This window comes from Podarcis melisellensis, assembly GCF_964234715.1.
Source record: "Podarcis melisellensis genome assembly, chromosome: 1".
Taxonomy (NCBI): domain Eukaryota; kingdom Metazoa; phylum Chordata; class Lepidosauria; order Squamata; family Lacertidae; genus Podarcis; species Podarcis melisellensis.
Genome location: NC_138528.1, coordinates 71,921,762 through 71,948,532, shown reverse-complemented (window position 1 = coordinate 71,948,532; position 26,771 = coordinate 71,921,762). Strand labels below are relative to the sequence as shown.

At 42.7% G+C, this 26,771-nt stretch overlaps 1 protein-coding gene and 1 long non-coding RNA gene across 2 annotated transcripts in view; one reads left to right on the top strand and one right to left on the bottom strand.

The window, feature by feature from the left end:
- IGSF22 (immunoglobulin superfamily member 22) overlaps positions 1-21,344 on the top strand; it is a 38,390-nt gene extending 17,046 nt beyond the window's left edge. Inside the window, exons 11-23 of the mRNA XM_081903536.1 lie at positions 4,999-5,283; positions 6,150-6,274; positions 7,566-7,707; positions 8,249-8,545; positions 9,258-9,560; positions 10,213-10,386; positions 11,594-11,722; positions 13,413-13,709; positions 14,100-14,188; positions 16,177-16,369; positions 16,692-16,991; positions 18,651-18,977; positions 20,987-21,344. Coding sequence (XP_081759662.1) covers positions 4,999-5,283; positions 6,150-6,274; positions 7,566-7,707; positions 8,249-8,545; positions 9,258-9,560; positions 10,213-10,386; positions 11,594-11,722; positions 13,413-13,709; positions 14,100-14,188; positions 16,177-16,369; positions 16,692-16,991; positions 18,651-18,977; positions 20,987-21,054 — 2,729 coding nt within the window. The 3' untranslated portion in view covers positions 21,055-21,344. The remainder of the gene's footprint in view (positions 1-4,998; positions 5,284-6,149; positions 6,275-7,565; positions 7,708-8,248; positions 8,546-9,257; positions 9,561-10,212; positions 10,387-11,593; positions 11,723-13,412; positions 13,710-14,099; positions 14,189-16,176; positions 16,370-16,691; positions 16,992-18,650; positions 18,978-20,986) is intronic.
- LOC309366291 lies at positions 19,804-21,024 on the bottom strand. The gene is made up of 2 exons (XR_014166627.1): positions 20,885-21,024; positions 19,804-20,358 (listed from the first exon to the last, which is right to left on the bottom strand). It is a non-coding gene; the product is annotated as an uncharacterized lncRNA (long non-coding RNA).
- Positions 21,345-26,771: the final 5,427 nt, after the last annotated feature.

Below are 26,771 nucleotides of genomic sequence, written 5' to 3'. Positions count from 1 at the left end.
AAGCATTGTTAAACCCTTCCAGATCTAGGACATCAGTGTTTTCTAGTAGAAACCAATCCTTCAGCCAGCAGAAGGATGCTGCCTCATAGTATAACCTTAAGTCCGGCAGGGCAAACCCCCCTCTTTCTTTAGCATCTGTTAGTATTTTAAGTTTTATCCGGGGCCTTTTGCCCTGCCAGACAAATTTCGTAATGTCCCTCTGCCACTTTCCAAAACATTCCACTCTATCCACGATCTGCAGGGTTTGAAACAAGAATAACATCTTTGGCAATACATTCATCTTTACAGCTGCAATTCTTCCCGACAAGGTAAGTTTTAGTCTTGACCAGATTTCTAAATCCTTTTTAATTTCAATCCAGCATTTTTCATAATTATCTTTGAATAAGTTCAAATTTTTCCCGGTCAAATTCACCCCCAGGTATTTCACTTTTTTAGCCACATTTAACTCCGTTTCTTTCTGAAACTCATCTATTTCTAAAGAAGTCAGATTTTTCGCCAAAACCTTTGTTTTTTGTTTGTTCAACTTGAATCCTGCCACCTGACCAAACTCATAAATTAATTCTAAAGCTCTTTTAGTACTAGATTCTGGCTCCTGTAGTGTTAAAACCAAATCATCTGCAAAGGCCTTCAACTTATATTGTTTACCTCCGACCTGTATTCCTTGTACCTCCCGATCCTTTCTAATCAAGTTCAGCAGTACCTCCAGGACCGAGATAAATAGCAGGGGTGATAGGGGGCACCCCTGTCGTGTTCCTTTTTCAATTCTGAACTCTTCTGTCACCACATTATTCACTATCAGTTTAGCTTTTTGCTCTGAATAGATTGCTTCTATACCATTTTGAAACGCCCCTCCCACTCCCATCCCTTCCAAATTTCTCTTCATAAATTTCCAAGATATATTGTCAAAGGCCTTCTCTGCATCTATAAAAATTAATACAGCTCTTGTGTTCAAATTTGTCTGTAGTAGCTCCAGAACATCTATAATGTTCCTAGTGTTGTCAGACAGATGTCTACCAGGGAGAAAGCCTGCTTGGTCTTTATGAATTACTTCATTCAGAACTTTTTTAAATCTACTTGCCAGAATGTCAGCAAAAATTTTGTAATCCACATTCAGGAGTGAAATAGGACGATAATTCTTGAGTTGAGTCTTTTCAGATTCCAATTTTGGTATCAAAGTGATGAATGCTTCTTTCCACGATTCCGGAGCCCCCTTCCCCTCCATAATTTGGTTACACACCTCCACCAATGGTTGAATCAAATAATCTTTTAAAACCTTGTAATATTTGGAGGTGAGTCCATCTGGGCCTGGGGATTTCCCCAATTGCATGTTCTGAATGGCACTTTCTATTTCCTGCTGTGTTATTCTGTAATTCAGGGTTGTTTGTTTATCTTGGGATAATTTTTTCAATCCGTTACTTTTTAAAAATTGAATAATCTCCTCCTCCGCCTGTGGACCTTGAGTAAACAGTTTTTTGAAATATCTCTGGAAACACTTTCTAATTTCTTCTGGTTTCTGAATACTTTCTCCATCAACCTCCAAGTTGGTAATAGAATTCAATTTGTGTCTCTTTTTCAGCTGCCATGCTAATAATTTTCCACATTTGTTTGCTGATTCAAAAGATCTTTGTTTCATTTGTTTAATTTTCCATTCTACTTCTTGGTTTATCAATTTGGCATATTGTGCTTGATGGAACTTAATTTCTCTTAACACTTCTTTTGACTTTGGGTTAAGTCTAAGTCTTTTTTCACCCTCTCGTATCTTCTCTAAAATCTTATCTCTTTTCCCATTCCAGAGTTTTTTCTTAATAGAATTTTGTTGAATCAGAAACCCCCTCATTACAGCTTTGCTTGCGTCCCAGATTGTTCTCTTGTCCACCGGGGTATTCATATTGATTTCAAAATAATCCTTCAACGTTTTTTGGGCCTTCTTCACAATCTCCTGATCTCTGAACAAAGTGTCATTCATTCTCCATCTGAAGGATCCAGCTGGCACAAGTCTCAGATCCATTTTCAATGCGTTATGGTCGGAGCAGGTTTTAGGGCAGATCTCTATTTTTTTTGTCTTAGGGGCCAGCCCTCTAGTTATCCAAATTTGGTCAATTCTTGTCCATGATAGGTGAGCCTCAGAAAAGAAAGTCCCTTCTTTACCTAGTGGGTTTTTGGTCCTCCAAATGTCGATCAAGTCCATATTGTCTGTCAGTTCAAAAAAAGATTTAGGTAGTCTGCCATCTTTAGTCAAATTTTGGTTTTGTGACTTATCCATATGTGTAGAGACGACTCCATTCATATCTCCCATCAAAATGATGTTAGTGTAGTCTATATGATCCAACATTATCTCATGCAGCTTTTTGTAAAATTCCGCTTTCCCCTCATTTGGTGCATATACTCCTACTATCAAAAATTTTTCTCCTTGTGTTTGGATTTCAATCGCCAAAATTCTTCCTTGTTCATCTTTAAATATCAACTTTGGTGCTAGGTTCTCTTTTGCATAAATCACTACTCCTCTTTTCTTAACTTTGTCTGAGGAAACAAATTCTTGGCCTAATTTTTTGTTAATTAAAACTCTCCTATGGAGCCTAGTCACATGTGTTTCTTGTAGGCATATGATGTCCAATTGTTCCTTTCTCAATATGTGAAAAATCTTTTTCCTTTTCTCAGGGGAATTTGCACCATGAATGTTCCAACTAAATAGCTGCAGAGACATCTTGAATCAAATTGTTAGCCAGTAGGAGTGTCTTTCTTGCTGTCAAGATCTGGAGGTATTGCACCAGGCGGAGGTGGTGGCCAGGCACCTGCTACTCCTTTCCGAAGGTCCTCCCCGTAGTCGTTCAAAAATTTTTCTTGGTCTTCTGCTGATCTAATTCTCACTTTTTTCCCTTTAATGCTGAAGGATAGTCCTTGAGGGAATTCCCACCTATAAGGGATTGTGTTGTTTCTCAGTAGGCTTGCGAGGTCTTTATATGCAATTCTTAAATCCAACAGCTGTTTCGGAATGTCTCTGAAGATTTCTGCAGTTCTTCCCTGAATCACCAATGTATTTTTAAAATGAAGGCCGAGTATGTTATCTTTTTCTTGCTTAGATCTCAAAATGACCAAGCAATCTCTTGGTTTGTCCTTCTTTGCTACTCTTCCCAGCCTGAAGGCGGTGACAATTTTAAAGTCCTTGTCTTCTGCGATACCCCAGAACTTTGATATTTCTGCCGTCAGGTAGCTGATCAAATCTTCTTTCTCAAGTTCTGGTATATTCCTAATCCTAAGGTTGCTTTCCCGGTTTTTCAATTCTGCCATGGACAGGTAGGCTTGCTGTTCATTAAGCTGTCTGCTCAGTGGTCTTACTTCTCCTCTTACTTCCTCTATCCTCTTTTTATTTTGGTCTGCCTTTAAATTTGCTTCTTCGGCTAATTTACGATTTTCTGCTGTTGTTGCCTGCAAATTTCCAATGGCCTCTAAATTTTTAGAAACTTGGTCAGTCAATTTGTTGATTGTGGCTGTCACCTGATCAAACTTAGAGGCCTGCTCATCTGCCTTTTTATTTAACGCTGCCAGCTGTTCCAAAATTTCCTTAGATACAGGATCTAGTCCTCCTGCAGCCATGTCCCGAAAAGCTGGCTGTTTAATTTCTCCTTCTTGCAGACCTGTAACTATTGGAACTGATGATCTGCGAGGCTGCACCGGCAAGGTTGTTTGTATTAGCTCAGATTGTTTTGCTTTTTTGGCAGCTCTTGTTTTTGCGGCTCCACTCATTCCACAGCTGTCCATGTAGCAAGGTCAAATTGTAAATCCCATGGGAAAGACAAACCGAAAGGTAAACATCCAGGCAGAAGCTTTACAAAAAACCCTGCAGTTCCCAGAGACTATATATTCCACAATCCAGTAGGGGGAGCTCCCCAAAAGTTAAGAGAAAAAAAAAGGTGAAAAGTTTCCACCATTAAATTCCCCTCTTTAAAAGTTCCAAAAAGTTCCAAAAGTTAAAGAAAAACCGAAAACCAAGGGGTAGAACCTTCAAAAGTTCATTTAAACTAGCAGAGAGTACGTGTTCTTTACAGTGGTGCATGCACAGTTCCTTATTTGTAACCACAAAAGTAGCCCCAAAGTAACTTTAAAGTCTTATATACAGTTACCGCAGTCTGATGATTTTTGTATCCAGACAGCCCGAGAGCTGTTTTGAAACTTTGTAATCCACACAAAAAAGAAAGGAAGAGGTTGCTGCCTATATCCTCTTGTAAAAAAGAAATTCTCAACTTTTCTTAACTTTCCATGCACTTTAATTCGAATTTGCAAGGTGTACTCCAACTTCTTAAAAGTCCCTCTCAGCGCTTCAGATTTATAGCTCTTTGCTTGGTGTTTAAACAGAGCCGGAAGACGGACTTCCTTTTTAACGTCTCCCGCTTTCAGCCAAATTTCAGAAATTTAGAGTCCCAAATCTCAAAAACCTTACTCACGAGTAAGTTGATTCCAATCGAATGTTCAAGGAAGAAAGGTCAGCGCTCATCAGCAGCAGCCGCGCGGCTTCACTCCCGCGGAAAGAGCGATGAACTCACAGCACCGCTACCCCCTCCACGTTCCGGAGCCCCTTACGGGGTCCCTTCTTCGTTTCCGAGGTCGCTCTTGGTGCCCGCCGAGTCCCACGACCACAGGCTCACTCTACCTGTGGTTTTTCTTAACGGGTCTCCGCTTTGCCGTAGCGGACGACCCTTTTCCGCGGAGCCCCTCTTCACAGCGCGAAGAGGACCGCCATTGCTGTTTCGCGCCGCCTCCGGAAGTCCAGAAATATGGGTATTTTTAGACTACAAATCAATTTGAGTTTTCATCCTCTTTTTTTGGTGAGAATGATACCTCCACAGAGTACATTCACAAAATTCCAGGCTTTGGTTATCTCTCCTTTAGCTTACTTAGCCCCCTATCAACACACTGTTGTTGGCCTTGACTTCCCGAAATCTGGTTTGCTTCCTGTCAAACTCCATACAGTCCAATTTCTATCTCCTCTTTCCTCTCAAGGAACACCAATTAAGTTCGTCAGAAACTTGAAGAATGTTCGAGTCAAGGAGAAGGGCAAAGCTTGCTTGGAATGTGAGCTGACCACTAAAGATGTTACCTTGAAGTGGCTGAGGAATGGACAGGTGATTGCGAGGACTAACAAGCATAACATGACCCATGAAGGGAAGACAGCAGAGCTGATCATTGATGATTGTCAGTTTGGTGACTCGGGAGACTACATGGTGGTTGCCACGCAAGAAAATGACCCCACAGAGTACTACAGCACTTGTGTTGTTACTGTAGAAGGTAAGGGTGGCCAGGTTTCAGCAGCATTGTCAGAGGGCATTACATGGTTTTTGAACTCAAGCCACACATGACTTCCATGTGATCAGGGGTGCAAATCTGCACCTTGTATTTTTCAGTTTGTGGACTTGAATTTAAAATGCTGCTGCACATGAGGAGCCCAAGTTGTCACCCCCTGGATGTTAATAAGGACATGCTGTGCTTTTATCTCCCTTTATAACCTGTTCTGAATCGGCCTTATTGTAATGTTGCTTTACTCTTTTATTGCAAGTTTGCAGCCTGCCCTGAGATCATATGGTGAAGGGAAGGACATAAATTCTCATGTAGTTAAAATAAAATGAACGGGGAAGTGAGCAACTGTTGAAGAAAACCTGGAGGAGCAGCTGCAGCAGCAGCAGGGGCTGCCCCTTCTGGCTTTAAAGACCCATGAGAATGGAACTTTGCATCTCTGGGTGAGGAAGCACAGAAGCACACACACTTGGCAGCTCACAGATTCTAGACAAAAGTTTCCAGGCTGATCTGATGTGGTGGGGGGTGCAAGTGCCCCTACTGCAAGAAGGGGAGAGTGCTTTATATTAGCAGTAAAGCAAAGCATCTGCTTTGCATGCAGGAGGTCTCATGCTCAACCCCCAGCATCTCCAGGTAGGGCTGGGAATACCCCCTGCCTGAAACTTTGGAGGGCTGCTGCCAGCCAGTGTAGAGAATACTGGGTTAGATGGACCAAGGGTCCGACTTCGTATTAGGCAGCTTCCTATATTTGTTTGTTCCTACAAAATCTGCAACAAGTGTTCTTGCTTATCTTGTTTGGCATTATCTGCTCAGCATTGTTCCCTGCTTGCTGTAACTGAGGGTGTTTCCTCTCCCTTCAGAGAGATTTGCCACAGTAAAGAGTGGCTTATCGGATGTCCAGGCTCCAACAGGGGATCCAGTAGAGCTTTCTGTTGTCCTGAATGATGAGAAGGTGGAAGGCGTTTGGCTGAAGGATGGTAAAGAGGTATGTTTCTATGGTGTAAGCAGAGGGACTTGCACATCTACCCCTGCACATCTACGCCAGTTAATTGATGTGACCGTTTGTAGAGCCACAGAAGAATTAGCAGCCATTTTCTCATTAACATATCAGTCATAGGAAGATGGGAGTATGGAAGAGACCAAGGAAGCTAATCACAGGAAGCTAGTCACTTCATCATTTTGTCCACAGGAAGCTAGTCACTTCATCATTTTGTCCACAGGAAGCTAGTCACTTCATCATTTTGTCCTTGGCCAGTGAACAAACTAAGGCTGGCCTTGGCAGTTGCAGACAATTGTGTTTTGTAGTCCCAACTGTCTTTCCTTCTGATATTTCTCATGCAGGGATATTGCATTTTGTCAATAGTAGATGTGGTATGTTTTGTAAATAAAGTGACTGCAGGCGGGATTCAACTACTGAGTCTTGCCAGTGGAAGTCCTGCAGAAAGCGCATTGGGGAGGAGAGAGGGGACGCCCCATTGTGAAAGCAACTTGCTTATGCAATGGGGCGTCCCCTCTCTCCTCCCCAATGCGCCCCTCTTGAAACTGACCCCGAGTGGTTGGGAGAAAACTTGGGGAGGGAGTATTCTGTCTGGCAAGCCGAAATGCTTGTACTGATGGAATGATCAGAAGAATGCAATGCTGGATCCCTCCCTGTGACTACCTAGGAAAATGTGATTCTCCATCTTTGATGTCATTGCTTTATAGAATGTGATTGTGCAGGGGTCAATGCACCGACTGCCTATTCCCTCCCCTCCCGATGCCACAGCATATTGTGGCTCAAGGGAATTTTGAAAAATACGCTCTTGAGTCCCCTTCTGCTATGTCACACCCATACTTATTTTACTTTCTTTAAAAGTGGCAGACACTTGCAATGCTTTCCTCTATAGCTGTGATAAACATTTGAATCTTCCGTTGTTGTTAGGTTTTATTTGGTTATTTGAAGGCTGTGCACTCTCCTCCTACCATGCTGGAGTACAGGTGTGTCCCTTTAAAAAAAAAGAAATTAAATGAAGACAACAATGGTAGAACAGCTATTGCAGCACAGCAAATCCATGTGCATGCATACAGACACAAAAGCACATCCCTTATATGTCATAGCATAATAGAAGTGTAAAGGTCAAGCATCCATGACAGATGGCCATCCAATCTCTGCTTAAAAGGGAAAAGGCTTCCTTTAGAAGCTTTAGAACTTGACTCTTACCTATTAAACTAGCATGCGAGTTCCTGTTTGCCGTTTGAACTTTTAACAGGACCTTTCTTTTTAACCTTTCCTTTAGATTACAGATATGAGAGGAATCCAAATTGTCAAGCAAGGGGCTGTCCACAAGCTGATCATTGACAAGTTGGGAGAGGACACTGAAGGAAAGTACACCTTCAGAGCAAAAGGGGCAGAGAGTGAGGCCACTGTCAGTATTGCAGGTACAGTACTCCTGTCCCCCCCACCCCCACCCATGTAATTTCAGCTTGTCCGTTTCCTTTGACCACTCCCTCTTCCTGCCCTAGGCCTTAATTTCAGTAACACACAGGGCATCCAGACATCAACCTGATGTTATGACCAGGGCTGTGAGTGTATTGCAGTTCTGCAAGTGTGTAGAAAGACACCAAATGTAGTGGTTGGCTTCCTGAGAATCTAGACTTGCATTTCTGAATCCAAGGGTTCAGGCACAGTTAACTCCCCAAACCTTGATTAATTCTAACTTTTATTGGACCCAGGAATTTAGGGTGTTTCACACCCAAATCATATGGCTGTGTGTCTGTGTATGTATATGTACATGTATCACATCTCTGCTGAGGCCACCTTAAACTTGGAATTCTATGGCTAATGGAATGTATGGCTGCAGGGACTTAAACTGTCATTGGTGAAGACCATACAATGAGGCATAAAAGTGTATGAATGTTGCTAACGTGTCTTTTTGACTGCAGTTTTCAGACCTATTCTTCCATTCTCTCCCCACTCCAGATCCCCCTTTTATTGATCCATCTGTGCTGGAAGCTTTAGCTGCTCACCCAGTGACGGTGAAAGCAGGGCAGACAGCCAACATCAAAGTACCATTCAGGGCCAAGCCCCTGCCCAAAGTCACCTGGTTCAAGGATGGCATTGAGGTGACCGAAGAAGACAGAATAGAATTCGAAAGGACCAATGACCAAGCATTGCTCACAATCAAGAACTGTGTGAGGGAAGACAGCGGTGCAATCTTGCTGAGGCTGAAAAGTGATTGTGGAACAGCCACTGCTCAACTGCACCTCAATGTTATTGGTAGGTCCTGGGATAATCCTCTAGGGCAGTTCACAGTACAATCTGAAGCATATTTAGGCTATAATCCTAAACATATTTTCTCAGGAGGAAGTCCCATTGAGCTCAATGGGAGGTGCTTCCTAGTAAGTGTACTTAGGATTGTAGCGCTGACCATGGGGCTTAGTCCAAAGTAAGTATGTGTGTGATCACACTTTGGTATCTTAAAGGGTAGACAAAAAGTAAGGAACTGAATCTTCCTGCACTAAAAGGACAGTTGCCTGTCACATCCTGATCTTGTGTTCTTCTGCCTGGAAATAAAACCCTACTGTTTCAGAGGGGCTTAGTCTCAAGTGTGTGTAGTAGGCCTTAACTCTGCTTTTGCTGAGTTTCATTTTTGTCCATTATTTTAGAGTTAACCACACTCACTGTACCCATGCTTACTCTTCAGGAATTGGAGGTCCAGTTTCAGAAATTTGCTACAGTGTCATAGAACAGGTGACGGGACCTTGATATGCGTTCCTGATTCCTAGTTTTTCAAGGATCATCAGGTGGCTGTTTTTGAGGACCATAGAGTAGCAGGGTTCTTTAGTTTCTGCTGGTAGATGAAATTAGTAAAGTGACTTAGGCTGCTTTGAATATGAGGCCAGGCTTGTCAAACACCTCTCAAAAAGGCTTGATGAGTTCCAAACTTATCACTTTGCCACTCTCTTTGTAATTTCTCTGTGTGCTTCAGACAAACCAAAACCACCACAAGGGAAAGTTGAATTCCTGGAGAAGACTGGGAAGTGTGTCAAAATGAAGTGGAAAGCACCCAAGGACAATGGGGGCAAGCAGGTGACCCACTTCATTATTGAGCGGAAGATGGTTGGGAAGAAATCCTGGACCAAGATTGGAGAGATTGACAGCAAACACACCACTTTTGCCACAGATAAAGTAGAAGAGGGGAAACCCTATCAGTTTCGGATCCTGGCTGTCAACTCTGAGGGTGTGAGTGAGCCACTAGAGTCGGAAGAAATCTTCGCTGGGGATCCTATTGGTAAGTAAGCCTGATTCTGTTAGATAAGATTGCCATCTGGTTGCATTCTTAGAGCATTGAATGATGACGTTTGCCATTGTCCAGTGGGTTTTTTTTTTTTTAGACTGCTGCTGGCCTTATCTTAAGATAAGGTAGCACATGAAGAGAACTAGTAAAACATTCTCTTATGAAGGCTCAATTCGCAGGTTTCGGTTTTGGTCAAAATCCAAGTCATTGCATTGGTCAGGAAGGAATGTTTACCTGGGGCAGAAATCATGTTGAGTTTTAGCATCTTAGTCAATTCATGGAGTTGATTTAACTTCAATCACGTCCCCTTTATCTACTTAATGCTGTATCTGGTCTGTATATCATGGGATAGTATGTTCAGACTTACTGGGTAGAGATGGTCTTGCCTGAGTCACTTCAATTTCTAGAACTCCCCTTGGTGGGGTAAGAACCCTTTTTTCAGCCTGAAAGCCTTATTGACAACTTTCTGGGGACTGTGTACCAGTGGTCGCCATGGCCAGAAGTAATGGGCGGGTATAGGCACAGAGGCAAAATTGGCGGGAACAGAAGTGACTCTTGCCTTGATTATAATTTCATAGAAAAGCAGCTAAGAAAGAAAAGGCTTCCACTGTAGTTCTGATTTCCTCTGTCCTCAAATTCTTTTCAGATCCCCCGGGTCAGGCATCTCAGCCTCAAGTTACTGATGTTACCAAAGACGCGATTACTATTACCTGGAGTCCTCCAGTTAAAGATGGTGGCTCTCCAGTAATGGGGTATGTTGTGGAAAGGAGGAAGAAAGGCAGCAACCTTTGGGTCCCAGTGTCCAAAGAACTCATTCAAGGTCAGAAATTTATCCCAACTGACACACACACACACACACACACACACACTGCTAAATATAATTACACACACACACACATTGCAACTTTCAAGAATGTAAAGCAAGATGTGGTATATTAGTCTCTAGAGAACAAAGTGTAAAAAAAATGGCCTTGCTCAGTCAGACCAAGATTCATGTAGTTCAGTATAAACACAACCTGGAGCACAATCCAGGGACTCAGAATACCTGTCTATTATGTTTTTACTAAGTGCAAAGCACCTGCCAGTAGATACCACCTTCACCAAATACAGGCAGCGGCCATTGTAGGCATGTCCAAATGATGTGTCATTGTCAACATGCAGGTCTTTTTGGACCAGGAAGAGGGGTAAATGGGGGCATAATGGGGGGCACACTTATGCATGCCCCACTGAAGCACATGGGGGTCGGGAACATAACCCCTCGTGCAAAATGGTCATCTCCTGTATATACATTTACTCTGTCCAATCACACTTCCATTTTTACAGATGGCTCACAGTTAACCATTTCATCTTAACTTTCGAATGGTAACTGAGCCACACAATTGGTCTTGGAAACCACCTGACTGTTGATCTCACTACCTGATTTGTCCTCTGTTCCCAAAAGAGGGCATGGCCTTGGTTAGCTGAAGTTCTTTTCTTCTTCTGTTACCCATTTGGAAATCCAGAATGTGTCTAAGCTAAATACAGATATGCAAACTAACTTAACGGCACTTGGGATGTTACTGAAGTGAAGAGGGCATTGTTCATTTGCCAATGATGTTGTTCTGCTTAATAATCTGTCTTGGAGGTCCCTTGAAACCAAACGGCAGCATTAAAATAGTTGGGCGAATAAATACAGTGTACAATTACTGTGTTCCTGAATTTGCTCCTGTTTTGTTTATAATATGACTCTTATGTGCACAACTGCTCTGTATTTGCTGCTTTTGTTACCATTGCATTTGCTTGGAAGTCTGTGGTGCGGAAGTGCTCCAAGTATGAAACTACTGCAGACTTCTCTTTGTCGGCTGGAAGCTGTGTTCGTGGCCAGAAGGTGGCAGCAAAAAGCTGCAAGATGCCCCAGTTATATAAAATGAGAAACATCGTGTCCCCCTTGAGTCCTAAAGGGCGATGATCACTTGAACATTCTTCTGTCTGGAAAACACCTCCTCTCTAGTAATTATGATACCTGTGTTCTTCTGCATTCTCTTTAGATACGAAATGCAAAGTGGATGGCTTATTGGAAGATACAGAATATGAATTCCGTGTCATAGCTGTGAACCGAGCGGGGCCTGGGCAACCTAGCAGTGCTTCAAACTCAGTTGTGGCAAGAGATCCCATCAGTATGTCCCTAACATTGATCTGTTTCTAGTGTTCCATAAATATGTTTAAAAAACAAGAGGTTTGCTGTGTATGCAGTGAAACAGGGTAGACTCCTGCAACAACCGTTCCCTATCTGGCTATTTGTTTCCATAACCAGTTTCAATAACAATTTCAGCAGGTAGCAAGGTGGCCCTTTTTCAAATAATACTGAGCAGGCACAGCTGCTGCTATTTGTTTATGTATTATTAGACCAACATATATCATGGATTAGGACCATGATCTTCCATGTACTATCTATTAAACCTAATTTCTGCCCGCTTGAAATGGCTGGTCATTATTGAAGCCTATGCATTTCAAAATGGTGGTTCACGGGCAGTCAGTCACAAAATGGTGGCAGACAGAGGAAGAGTTTGGTATATAATCAGCTGGCAATTACTGATATCTGATCCATCTTTGAAAATTGCTAAATTCTTCGCCATGGCTTTTCATTGTGACAAGGAGTGTCACAGCCCAGGTTTCGGCAAGCTAAGTACAAACATTTGCTCTGGTGGTATTGTGACTCAGTCTCAGTATTTTGGGCAGAATTTGCTGATTCAGAGGCTGTAAGTGAAGACTTCTTGTTTTATGGTTTCCCTTCCCAACCTCGCATGTCTCAAAGTAATTTTTACCCATCTCCTGCAATTTCGTCTTCCATGTTCCTTTCACCCACCACAACCTACTGCCAGTTTCTTTCATCCCTCCTCCCTGGTCCTTTTACATTCAGTTCTGTCTTCTAAACAGGACTTCTTTTTCCTCCCTTTCCTTTCTTTCCCCTGATTATTATTATCAACCTTCTGTGTCACTTTCCCATTTCCTTTAACACCTCCTCTGGTGCTTTTGTATCAGAGTAAGGAGGTTGACCACCTTACCCCCAAACTTTTCTGTCTCCTGGCCACCTTTATTTAGCATCAAAGGCCTAACCAGAGCTTGCCCTGGTCCAACCCAAAGGCTATGGAACAGCTATGGGATGGGATAGGAAAGTGAGAAGGCATGGGGCAAGCCGGTTTTGGCACTGAGGCCCACCCAAAAGTGGCCCAAGGCCCACTGGTGGATCCCAACCCACTGTTTAAAAAACACCGATCTGTTCCATAAAATTGTGCACACATGTGCTCAGACATGTTCTCTCTTTTCCACAGTCACACATTCAGTCTAATCTAAGCTGCCCCACCAGTGCAATTTGGCTTGGGGAAAAAAGACTTCTCTTGGAGCCAATAGCCCATGCGCATGCACGCACCCACATGGATAGCCTTCATCAGATGTCCTATAACTAAAGAAGATGATCCAATTGAGCTATATCTGAATTTTAGAAAAGAAGAATCCAGAATTGTAAGGATGCACAAAGTCTCAGGAATCACCAGCATCGAAAAACATTGTGGGAAGGGGAGGGTATTGTTTTTGCGTTTTTGTCTTAACTTCTTTCTTGTGTTTTACCTTGTATTATATCCTGTGAACCACCCTGAGATCTTGTGATGAAAGGTGGTATATAAATCTAATAAATAATTGTTAAATAAATGCAGGCAGCAACACATGATTAGTCTTTAAGGTGCCAAAGCATCCATTGCTCACAGTTGGAAGGCTGGGACTGAATGTTGCAACCAGGGCAGAGCAAATGTGTTTAAAATGGTATATGCAGCGGTGCCTTTAAAGTGGATGTTTTGCTATTTGTCCCAGAGCCTCCTGGACTGGTGAGAGGTTTGCATGTAGCCGATTCTTCCAACTCCAGCATTTCCTTGGCCTGGCAGCAGCCGGAGGAAGGTGATCCGCCGTCAGGATACATCCTGGAGATGCGAGCTGAAGACACCAAGGAATGGTCCAAGTGCACCAAGATCCCAATTTCTGGCACCAACTATACAGTGGGAGGACTGCAGGAGAGGCAGAAATACTTCTTCCGGATTCGAGCCGTGAATGAAGCTGGAGTGGGAGAGCCAATTGAGTTAAAGGATGGAGTTCTGGCCATGCCCCCTCCAGGTAAGTCAGTGTGCATAGACTCCAATTTCATGGGGACTGTGTTTGCCTTGTGCTCCCTTTCCCCAAAGTGGAAGGAATGCTAGCAAGATCATCTGGTGTATGTTTTGTGGGTTGAGAACTTTGCGGGTTGAGAACTTTGCCCCCCCCCCCAGGATGAGAACGGCGGCACGGCGGCAGCGGGAGGCCCCATTAGTGGTTAAAAACAGTTTCGGGTTAAGAACGGATCTCTGGAACAAATTAAGTTCGTAACCCGAGGTCCCACTGTAAATTTAACTGTACAGAGCCAAAGTGACAATATAGGTAACAGGGAAATGTGTGTTTTCTGATTAATAGTTTTAACTACTCGCCCCCACCCATCTTTCTCTGTTGTTGTCCCGGTGTGTCTTATAGCTGCTCCGAAGTTTGATCTGAGTGCCAGGCTGAAGAGTCACATGGTTGTTCGCGCTGGGACTGCCCTCTGCATTCATGCCTCTTTCACTGTAAGCTGCTCTTGCTATTCCATCAGGGAACTCGTGCCTTAAAATTGCAATGAATGCTTTTTATATCCCACTTGCAATGGCCCTTTCACTGGTAGAGCTTTCCAGCACCCATAACAAACCGCAGATCCCAGGATGCTCTGGGGGAAAGCCATGTGCTTTAAATGTATGGTGTGGGTGTGACTCACTCTATCTATGTCTGTATTATAAGATTTCAAGAGCAAGGACCTGTGTTTTGATTAGATTGCAAGTTTAGTTTATTGATTCTATTTAATAAACTCATATGCCGTAGTACTCAGGGCACCTTGACCTAAGTAAACAGCAACATTAGGCAACTTTACCCAGTGCCAAGTTTGCTGGAGCAATAATCATAATGACATTGATATTCCTTCCTTGTTATCTCTTAGGTGCTAGGTAAAGTATGCCACACTTTTGGCATTTAATTTGATTGCTTAATTTTATTTTCATTACAGGTAGGTAGCCGTGTTGGTCTGCCACAGTCAAAACAATGTTTTAAAATTCCTTCCAGTAGCACCTTAGAGACCAACTAAGTTTGTTATTAGTATGAGCTTTTGTGTGCATGCACACTTTTTCAGATACACTGAAACAAAAACAGTGAATCTGAAGAAGTGTGCATGCGCACGAAAGCTCATACCAATAACAAACTTAGTTGGTCTCTAAAGTGCTACTGGAAGGAATTTGTTTATTTTCATTGTTTGGCTTAAGTTTCTGATGTGCTTGTGTTTTTGTTTGGGTATTCTGTTTATGTGCTGTAGTTTCTGTATGTAATCTGTAATCATACATAATCAGTAATAATAATCTATTTCCTTGCCAGATCAGTTATGTTTGCTCTAGACTTCCAGTAACAGGAAGTTATGGCCCCAAGAATTTCCTTATTTCTTTAATTGCACTTCCTCTTTGCTCACCAATCTTGTTCATCTCATTGATGTCTGAACAGTGTCTAAAACATTAATATAATTCTTATTAAATCTTTTATAACCTTCTAAAAGGGCCTCCAGTTTTTCATGGAGAAAAAGGTTTTAAAACAAAGCAAATATCAGATACATAAAACACGATCAGAAGTATACTTTGCCCCTAAGAGATCACATAGGCAACCTTCCCAGACTAGGAATAATTAGGTAGGACTAGGAGAGAGGTAGCATTTGAAACATGTATGCTTCTCTGTTAAAGTACTCACAGTAATGCAGAATAATACTGATTGGGATGCCAGACTAATCAGGGCTTTGCAAACCCTATAATCTCCTCCTCTCTGCTCAAATCTGTGCCATGAAGCTTTATCAAGGGGGATCAGGCAGTGCTGCTAAGAAGAGTGGCTTATTGAATGCGGGTTCATTAAGATTCTCAGGTTTAATTCTGGGTGATTTTATGTCTAGTTGTCCGGGTTTGTGTGCATGCATGCACATCTTTCAGCTGTTGCCAGTGCTTACAGAATCACGGGACTGGAATAAATAACTTAGCAAAAAAAGCTATCTCCTTCCATTGCTTCCCATGCCCATTTTTTTGCCACTGTCTCAAGAGTTCCCACCTTCCTACAGCTTTTAGGGTTGACTGCTTGCAACCGAGAGAGTTGCCTTGTTCCCTTGAAGTCTGGGGTAGCCCTTCATGGTGCCCTCCGTGTGTTGTCAGACTCCATCTTCCATCATCCCTGCCCACAGGTCATGTTGGTTGGGACTGATGGGAGTTGGAGTCCTACAACATCTGGAGAACCTAAAGCTAACCATTACTTGAGAGACGAAGCATCAGCCATGGTTTCTCCTGCCCATTTCTTCCCCATTCCTTTAATCTGCTCCTTGCCTTAGCAGCTACAGTAGTAATTAATTAATTAAGTAAGTAAGTAAGTAGTAAAAATCAAATGCACCACCCACAACAGGTGAAACAGAGTCAGATTAAAGGCCAGGGTGAAGAGCAAATGGCAAAAGCTATGTCTCCTGCTTAGGTTTGACATATTCAGCAAGTTTTGCTTCTGGCAGGGTTCCCCTCCACCAAGTGTGGTGTGGCAAAAGGATGGTAATACCACAAGGGGAAGAGAGAGCATCACGAAAGGCAAGAACCACTCCCAGTTCCTCATCAGCAGCACCAAACGCATGGATACTGGACTCTACCGTATTGTACTCCACAATGACTATGGAGAAGCCCACTACGACATTCATGTGCGAGTGACAGGTACAAGAGTGTGCGGTAAGGGCTTGGGGTGGGGCGAGCCTGTGAAACTAGATGAGGAATGAATGCCAGCCTCTTGACAATTGCTGAGCGAACAACAATTTGAGAAGAGGTTCTAATGCAGGCAGTTGATTTGCCAGATCACAGAGTACAGGCAATGTTTGCCATTCTTAGTTTAGCTTTTCAAGCTTAAGACCATCATGGGTATGCTGAAATAGCATGACACTATCATTCCAGAGGGATATGCTGCCCTCCAAATAAATGATAGAAGACCGTAAACGGAGAAAGATGAAACACTGGTTCATACTCAGTATTTCTGCCTTAGATTTCCCAAGGCCTCCTACTAACCTGAACCTGTATGAAGAGGTGCCAAACACTGTGTCACTGAAATGGGATCACTCTCCAGACATAAAAGAGGATGGAGGTGCCCATTACGTCATCTTGAAACGCGACACTAGCACAGCCACCTGGTTCACGGCCGCAGAGAAAGTTTACAGCAACAAGTACACTGTCACGGGCCTGCTTCCTGGCAGGAAATATTTCTTCCGGGTTATTGCCCGCAATGAAGTTGGTGACAGTGATCCTCTAGATTCAAAGGATTCCTGGCATATCAACAAAGACAAAGGTAAGCATCTATGTCTGCATAAGTAGCCAAATAGTGTTTTTGTTGTGTCTCAGCAGATTGAGGCTCAGTTTGCAATTTTGCCCTGCTTTCTGAAGCTGGAAATGGACAGAGAGTTGAAAGTAGAAGTGTTGCCACGAGGGTTATTTTTCCCCAGGAAGTTCTCCTCCATTTCAGTATGTAGAATAAGATTCTACATAGGTGCTGTCATGCATTCCAGGTAGCCACAGCACCTTATAGGTGCAAGCACAAAAGTTTTTCCATGGAAACCCTCCCTGGGCACTGAAAATAAGTGAACTGCAGAGCTAGCTGCTATATAGGCACATGAGCAAAAGTCCTTAAAGTTGCCCCATTCCTCTTAAGTCATAGACAGCTATGACCCAGCCAAGCAGCCTTTTGTCTGGAGAGCAACTTCCCTATTTTAAATAGCACTTCCAGCTCTTTCTTGCATATGTCTCATGCAGAGCTACAGCATCTCTGTAGACCCATCTAGTCCAGCATTCTTTCCCCCACAAGGGCTGGACAGATGTTTCCAAGAAGCCCATTTGTAGTACATGAACATGACACCTCTTACCCACTTTACTCCCTATCAACTGAGGTTCACAGACACTGTCCCTAAACCTGAAAGCTCCACACAGCTATTATAGCTAACAACATTCATAGGCCTACCCTCCATTTGTTTGCCTAATCTTTTAAAACCATCTAAGCCAGCAGCTTAGCAAATTCCATTAATATATTAATTATATCTTGTGTGCCTCCCATGTCACTGAACCACACTAGTTAATCTATCTTAATGATAGCTGTTAGCTGTGTTCAGGAAAACCTCCTTCCAAAAGAGCTATATATAATGTATATGCTGACAACTCAAGCGCATTGCAGGTCAGCAAATACCCAAGCAAACGACATCATGCCTCCCATTTCTGTTGTACAAATGCTGCAAGAATGAGGCCTAGGACCACTTAAAAATACTGTGACATAGTCACATCAATGTACAAATGAAGAAAAACTTCTTCCACTTAATCCCATGCAAAATTAAGTTTACCAGAACTACCTTGGAGAAAGTTAGCCATTGAATTCAATGGCCTTCCAAAAAAATAGGGGGGTGCATTCAGGGATAAATAGGCATTGGAGAATAGGGTTAGAACAACAGAAGACAGTTTGATTCATACCCAAATGTCCACATGTCTATGGAGTTTTGGAACTATTGTTTTCTGGCCCAAGTATCTCAGTTGCTAAAAGTGAGACTGAGTTGAGTTGTCTTCAGTTGTTCCAACCCCTCTTTCCAATGTCATTTATTATTTCAGCAAGCCTTTTAGGTAGAGATCTTTTTCCACTCTGCATCTGTATTGGAATTGATTTCAGATCCATCCATTGCTTAATTGTTTGTATGTTTGCTGCCCTGAGTTCCTTTGGCAGGAAGGACAGTATAGAAATTTATTAAATGAGTAAATAAAAGAGATCAGTAAGAAATGAATAGTTGTGACAAATAAATGCCCTGCAGCTTTTGAGGAAGTCCATAGCCTGAAAGCAAAGTCATAAGGCCATGTCAAGTATTTGAGGTTTGTATCACCATACCATGGAGGCACAGACAGCCAAACATGGCTATCTGAATAGGAGGAAACCCCTTTGGAACCAGTATTGATTATGCCATTCCTTCAACAGAACTTTTCCATGCCAAGATAAAAGAATATCATGAGCGAGACTGGCGCCATGCCCCCCGTTTCATTACTCCACTGAAGAATCATGCCGTGCGCCGGGGCCATGATTGCACCATGAGCTGCGCTTTCCTGGGAAACCCCCGCCCTGTGGTTACGTTGTACAAGGGTCAAATCAACATCACGGCCAATTCCAAGTTCTGGTACAACTCAACTAGTGGTGTCTGCACCCTAATGATCCCCACTTGCACTGCCAAGGACACGGGAGAGTACACCATAGAGATTGAGAATGAGCTTGGGCGGGAAAAATGCAGTTGTACACTGACGGTGTATGGTAAGTTGAATTCCTTCCTTGGTGAAGGTTGGCGTAGTTAACAGAACCAGCTTATTAGTGTAACTATATTGAGCGTGAGAAAGCCAAACAGGACAGGCCCCCTCCAGAATGATGTTCTATTGCAAGTGTGCTCTGCAACATGTTCTTCATACAATAATAGTGAATTTGTGGTGGATTTTTTCATTGTTCAGCAATGTTTCTATGCTGCTATGGCATTCTTGCTGTCCAGAAAGGCTATGATGCAACAGAAGGAGGGTGGAGGGAGAACATTTGTGGTACGAAAAGTTATGAGATTTCACCTAGGATGTGATTGGACATGAAGCAGAATGGCCACCCCAAAACTTTGGCTGGAGCAATTAGCATTGAAAGGAAAATTGCATGTGATGGTTCTGATAGCATCATTAGCACGAATCATCATGAATGTGCAATAAAAAGGATATCTGGAGGAGCCCAACATGTGTCTAAAAGAATTAATTCTGCCCAGGCTGGTATTTTCTCGTACTAGCCCTGATCTAGCCTGGGCCAGATCATCATGCTGGGAATAAAAACTTGAATAACATCGCCCTCCAGTTTTCCTTTTGGGGATTATTAAGTCAAAATTTCACAGAGCAGGTTGAAGGGAGAGAGGGGGAGATAAGTGGCACACAGGACGGGTGATCTATGTTGGGAGTCCTTGCTACCTATCTCCTGCCCTTGCCTATTCTGCCTTCTGCCCCTTTGCTTTGCTCCTCTCCTCCCCATGTGTCAGGATCCCTGGCTTGTTCTTTTTAAGTGAAAGCTGAGAGTGATGTTCAGAAAGAAACTGATACAGCACCAATAGAAGGGATCTATATTTGGCTGATACTGCTCAGCTTTATTTTTGTATCTGTGGCTACTACTTCAGCAAAACAGGCTGATGAGAGTCAGTAACAGCCTGCAGTTTCAGTTCAGTATCATCTGGAGAATGGAGAAGTCATCCAGCTTCAGCCTGCAGTCTGCATCATTACTTCAGCAAAAACAATGGTTCATTGGAAGTCACCCTGTGAAACTGCCTCCAACCAACCTTTTAAACCTCTGGAACTTAGGGGTGAACAGATTTCTCATTTGTCCTATCTTCAGTTCTTCACATCAGTTTCAATTCATCTGCATTTCCATGTGCATTTCTCTAAATACACACATTGTGTGTACAATTTTGACTGATGCACACATTTTTTGCAAGGAATTTCTTCTAACATAATGACTCTTTGTATGCTTTTTTCTATAAGTTTTCCTAATATGCATTTTTGGCACACATTTTTTGGTTAAAGAACCGCACTGCAAAATTTGGGGAAGTGCCAATTTTGAAGGATAGCTGTTTTTTTGGCTCATGTATTATATTTGGGAAGTGTGAATTTCTCACCATCTGGAAGAAACAGGAATATATTTTCAGACTAAAAAGTAAAATTACCTATCTGCATGATGATACTTACCATGCTACTTGAAACTTACTGTGGAAGTAGGCATGAATGGAATTCAGAAAGTTTAATAGACAGCCTGCCTGATGGTGAGTCACTAGGTAATAAGTTTCAGACAGATAAGATTGTGTGATAGCATCAGTCACAAGCACATGCTGAAATATGGGAGTAATTGATTTTGATTTGCTTCAGCTCACAAATGTGCATGACTTCACCTTCCAAAATCTGTGCATACTGACACCAGCTGATACGTGTCAATTTAAATGGTGTTAAAATTATAAGAGGCCGAGTTCCCCTTAACTTTTGTCAAAGTCTCTTTAGCTATTGATTTTAGAAGGTTATTGGGGGGGGGGGAATTATTTGCCTAAAACAGAAGAAAGCCATGTTGAGGGGCTTGTGGCTCTCACTAAGCCCCCCCACCCACCCTCCAGTACAAGCACTGTTCTTAAATAAACTTTCAGGAGGAGTACACACCTGCCACAAGCTCGTGACCTCACAACCCTGAACAGAATTTTCCATGAGCTCAGTAACAAAAAATCCACTAGTTGTTAATATCTGACGGCCTTTCTCTTTTAGATAAAGATGATAGAAGCCTCCTGGAATCAGTGGCTGAGAGCCTGCAGAAGTCAAAACACCTCATGTGAGCAACACACAAAAACCAATTTTGAAGTCGGCTGAATGTTCAGAATAATTATAGTTGCTGTGCATGGCTTTAAGTATCACAACTGTGTTACCACTTGTAGTCATTAGCCTGAAGATGATGCTGCAGGATTCATTAAAGGCTTCATGATGGCAGATATAGTTGCCAGTACCTTTCAGAGAACTTGGAAATAAAGAAGATCCCAATAGAACTGCTTGTTTTTCTTTATTCCCACCCCACCCATCTCACAAACAAATCAGGATGAACACTCATTAAAGACCAGGTGTAATCTAACCTCTGTGTAAGCTTTGTGCAAGCAAATCTGAATAATTAAGTGTCTGTATCATTTTTTTAAAAAAAATTAAGCTTAAGCAATTGGAGCCACTTTAGTACCAAATACTTCTTCCTGATACCAAACCAATTTATCTGGTTTGTGGACCAAGCTAAATGAAATTCTTGACATCGTTAACTTATAGTATGGGGGTCTGGGCATATTGATTTAAATTATGTTTGAAGCGGATTCTTTAAGAACTTGAATGGCCTTGCCTTTTAAGCACATCAAGCTGCAGTTATAACCTTTTCTCACATAGCAATACTACTGATAGCCCACTAGTGATGACTAGGCACTTACCAGCCAGTGAATTGATTGAGAAAAGTTTAATAGTGGTCCAAAGGAAGATCAGGGACTGAATGTTAATCTCCTGAGTCCTATTCACTTCATTGTGCATTATACCACACACACAAAATGCAGAGCATTGAGTGTTGCCATGGAGACATAGGAGCTGGCAAATCAGAGCAAATGTGCACATTTTGTTAGCATACACTTCACATGCTTTCCATAAATCAGAATGGACATCAGACCATGCCTGTGAACTGGTAGAGTACTGCTGAGAGGAGCATTTGTATGCTTTAAAGTCTTGAGGCTGGTTCACACACTCACCCACACACCCCAAATGGGCTGGGCATATATGTGCGACAGAGTGCAGGGTACAGATCTCCCCTCATTGACTGTATATGAAACTCTCCTTGGAGGAGCAACTATGAGGCAGCTTTGGGAGCAGCAGAAGCCAAATGGCAGTAAATCCCAGCTGAGCTGATGGACGGGGACTTGCAGCTTTGCCTCTTTCCCTCTGAGGTGAAGATAGTTCTGGGAGGGCAAGAGCCCAGTCAGATGGGCAACAGATCAATAATAAAATTGTTGTTGGTGGTTTTTAAGCTGCAGTGGATAAGGTCACCGAGGAGAATAATTCCACTTGAGGAGCAAATTTTGTAGCTTCCTGATATTGGGAAAATGTGACACCAGTCTGACTCCTGCAGGCACACAGAACAGAGAAGTCAGGCACGAAGCTTTTACTTGCCAGTGTAGGCTGCTTGTGTCCCCAGCAATCGCTATCTCCATCTCTTGGTGACCAGAGAGATTAGCTTTTAATCAGGAGCCATGTAAACAAATATCCCGACGGGCAGTGACTTTGTGCAGTTCTCTCAGTTTTCCTTCCAACCCTATACTTGCTCTTGGGAATCGCAGATAAAAGCAGGTGAAACCTTTATACCAGGGGTGAGAAAAAACTTTCAGAGAGTTATATTTCCCTTCTGGACAACCCTGGGGTGGGGAAACATGACAGTGGTTGATGGGGCAAGAGAGAAAAATGCGTGGAGTAATGAATTTACATTTCACCTTTGCATAGAAGGCTAGTTTTACACACACACACAGGCAAAACCTGCTCTGATAATGCAAGAGGCATTATCAGAGTTCAGCGACAAATGCCAGCCTGGCAAAGCACTCAAGGGGGGTCCAGAATTGGGCTGGTGAGGGCTATGGCCCGGGAAGGAATCTTGAGGGCCACATAGAGAAGACTGGAGGGCCAGAATTGGCTTCCAGGCTTGAGGTTCTCCAGCCCCACTTTACAGTTTTACAGCACCGCATTTGTGAGCAGCACTTATGCCTAGCATTTTGCTGCCTGAGGCAGAAGAGCAAATTACACCTCCTCAAGTCAAGGTAGATAAAGCCCTTGTTATCTTGGCACCTGAGGAAGGAGAGCCACTCCCCAAAAGGAAATATACAATAGGAATGCAATAAACGAAGTAACAATTTGCTGCTCTTTCATGACACTCAAAATAGACAGAGGTGGCTGCATCACCCTGCCAACCATAACTATGAGCTGTTTTTCATTAAAGTAGGACTTCCTCTGCCTCTATGGTTTTAGCAGGAGCATAGCAATTAACAAAAAAAAACCAACACAAATATATTAGCCTTTCGGGCCAGTGAGGTTTTTTTATTTTACTTTTAGTACATCTATATGCGCAGAGCGTTTTACATTAAAGGGGGGGGATGCACACAATAGAACACAATGGAACAAACTGAAAATAAAATAAATTTGAACATGAAAAGAAAAACACCAGTGTTTGCATTGTATCTGCTTCTGAGTTCAGATCAATTTAGGTTTCATTGCAGCTATTTGGAACCTATGCTCTATTTTTATGTTGTTTTTTTGCATAAACAGTTGAAGCTAGTATAAAATGATTTGCGTTGTGTTTGCATAATGGTGAAAACATTGTTAGCATGTGGGGAAAACAATAATTTGCAACTCACCAGATGAGGTTTGATGTATATCAAGCCCAACTTGATCAATACTGGGAAGTAGTAACCCTCTGAAGCCAAAATTCTATTGGGGAGGGTTTCTGTGAGTAAAATAGTACAAATGCACCTTATGCAACCTCTGTTACATTACCACACATAAATGCTAAAGAATGTACAATTTCTGTTATCTAAAACCTCTAATTATTCACTATGCATCCACCCTCAGTCGCATGCCACTCCATATCATTCTGTGGAGGCTTTTCATTCAAACCTGGGCCTACTTTACAATGCCCTTGAGAGTACACAGGTGTAAAGCCATTACCAAAGGCCCTGCACGATGTCACAAGGCAATGCTGCTCCGTCTGTTGGACTCTGGCCCTTTCCTAAACCTACTCTGCACTTCCAGTCCAGCAACAGCCATCTCTTTCACAGCCAGGTGCACACACACACACACAGTCCGCTGCCACGTGCATGGGAGTGTTGCTAATCAAACACTGTCATTAAAAATAGACCAGAATTAGAGTGTCTCCCGCCTGCAACCAGATGGGAAATCAGGAAAGGGAGACGCTACTATATGGAGAAGCTCCCTTATGTCCCTGCTTCTCAGCAGCTTTGATAGTCGACATGGCCGTTTTGGTCTGCTGCTGTAAGGGCTGTAAGGAAAGAGCCCCTGGTTCTTCTGGCTTTTGTGCCCTACCTTTGAGAGGATTGTCTCAAAGTTGGAGAAATGCTGTCATAAGAATATTTCATCTTAATTATACAGTGGACCTCGGGTTAAGTACTTAATTCGTTCCGGAGGTCCGTTCTTAACCTGAAACTGTTCTTAACCTGGAGCACCACTTTAGCTAATGGGGTCTCCTGCTGCTGCCGTGCCGCCAGAGCACAATTTCTGTTCTCATCCTGAAGCAAAGTTCTTAACCTGAGGCAGTGGCGTAGCGTGGGTTGTCAGCACCCGGGGCAAGGCAAGTAATTTGCACCCCCTAACCCATGGATTTGCACCCCTAACCCTAACCCCCAGATGTTGCGCCCGGTGCGGCCGGCCCCCCCTGCACCCCCACGCTACGCCACTGACCTGAGGTACTATTTCTGGGTTAGCGGTAACCTGAAGCGTATGTAACCCATGGTACCACTGTATAGCTTCGTGGAGCGTTATCCATTGCAACTTCCTTTTCTAGATAACACGTTTGTGTAACAGATAAATTCAATGCAACCCTACTTCTTTCCCCAAAGTTTTCAACAGCGTAATTCTGAACACGCTGTTCAGGGTTTGCTGCTGTAGGTCAATGCTGGTTTGAAATTCAATTTGATGGGTGTCCAATTTGCAGGGTCTACACAGCCAAATCTGGGCGGGGGTGGAAGTGCTGCTATTACTCACCTGCTTGAGATGATTGTAATTGTAAATATTGTATTACAAATATTACAATTACTGCAGTGTAATTGTAAATATTGTAATTGTAAATATTCCTACTAAAATGCACCGAAAAATTAAAATGGCATGAGATAGAACTCCTATGGTATTTGGTCATTGTGGTATAGTGTTCTGGGTGTAGTAGTGTTGCAGCTCTGACCAGAGGCACTGAATTATATATTCAAGGGCCTATTCACACATTGTATTTTTATATACTGATCATTACATTCATTTAGAACAAAAGCAAAACAAAAAACACCACTCTAAAACAAAGTGGTATTCACTGATGCTGGTTTTAAAAACAATTGTGCAAGCTCCTAAAAGTGGCTTTTAAGTAACACTGTGGTTTCATATATAATAATAATAGTACTTATGAAAATGTGTCCCATTTGAGAGGGATTCAAAAACATTAAATTTTCCTCACACCACCCTGGTGAGGTAGGTAGAGAAGCATTGCAATTAATTCAGTGTTTGCTAACCGAGGAAAGGGCGCAGAACCCAGGTCTTCCACTGATGCAAGCCACTACAGCTCCTTTAACTTTAAAGGCATGAATGAAGCTTTCCTGAAGCAGCACTCCAGTCACAGTAATCAATAAGCAGAAGCAGCCTTCCCCACGCCTAACAAGTGCAAATGTTGGTACAAATCTGCCCATTCCCATTGCAATATTCAAGCCCCATCAAACCAGCTAAATGTGTCTTCTCATGCTCCAGGGAACACAGAAGTCATTGTGTACAACTAGAGTAGGGCTGGGCGATGTCACAATGTCTGCAGTAAGGCTGGAACTAGATAGAGGCAAACTAGAGCCCAAGCCAACAACAGCAATAAAAGCCAGCTTTGGAGATTTCAGGCAATGAAGATTAGATCTGATCATTCTAGAGATTAGATCAGCCTAGATCTGAGCACACTTTTCACATTGTGCCTTTCCACAATGGAAATAATTCTCTTTCTCCTTAGATGCCAGCGGTCACTTTACAAATGGCCATGATGCCCAGGACACATAACCACTTAAGAGCTTAACAGTGCTCATATAAATGGCAGGAGGAGTAATGAAAGAGGAGAAAGCCTGCTACTTTCCTGAGGGTTTAAAAGTATCTACATTTTTAGGCATGATTTATTTAGCTGGCATGCACCCACCACCCCACATTCACTTCCTAACCTATCAATAACAGTAAAAACAGATCTTAAGCTGAGAGATTTGTGTCTCCAGGATGAGGTTATATACGTTCAGATGGGGGAAAGCATCTATGATGCTGAAGAGTCTTAGCTCTGCCTGTTCTAATCGTTTTGTTGATGAGGAAGGGGAATGGGAAGCATGCATGGAAGTAGTTTCCTGCACAGCCTAAACACAGGACAAGCAATGTCTGGTGCACAGCGCACAAACACACACATTCCTTTCCTCACCTACCCAGCCCACCCTTTTGAACATATAGGATTCAATCCAAGAGGGTGCTTTGCAAGCAGAAACAAGTTTGTGGAATGTTAATTTCTGACAATTCAATCGTAAGACAAAACAGGTGTTGGTGAGTGACTGTTTTTACACCAGATTTCTCCTTGAATCCCAAATCCAAGACTGTCATTAAAGAGTAATCTTGGGGGAAGGGCTTCAAATTCCATCAACTAAATAGAGCTTGGGGAGTTTTGCCTGAGGACTTTTTTCTCATGTTTATTTCAACTCCACGACAAGAGAAATGGCTGAATGGCCAGAAATGATTGCCTACCTCATCTTACGCTCCT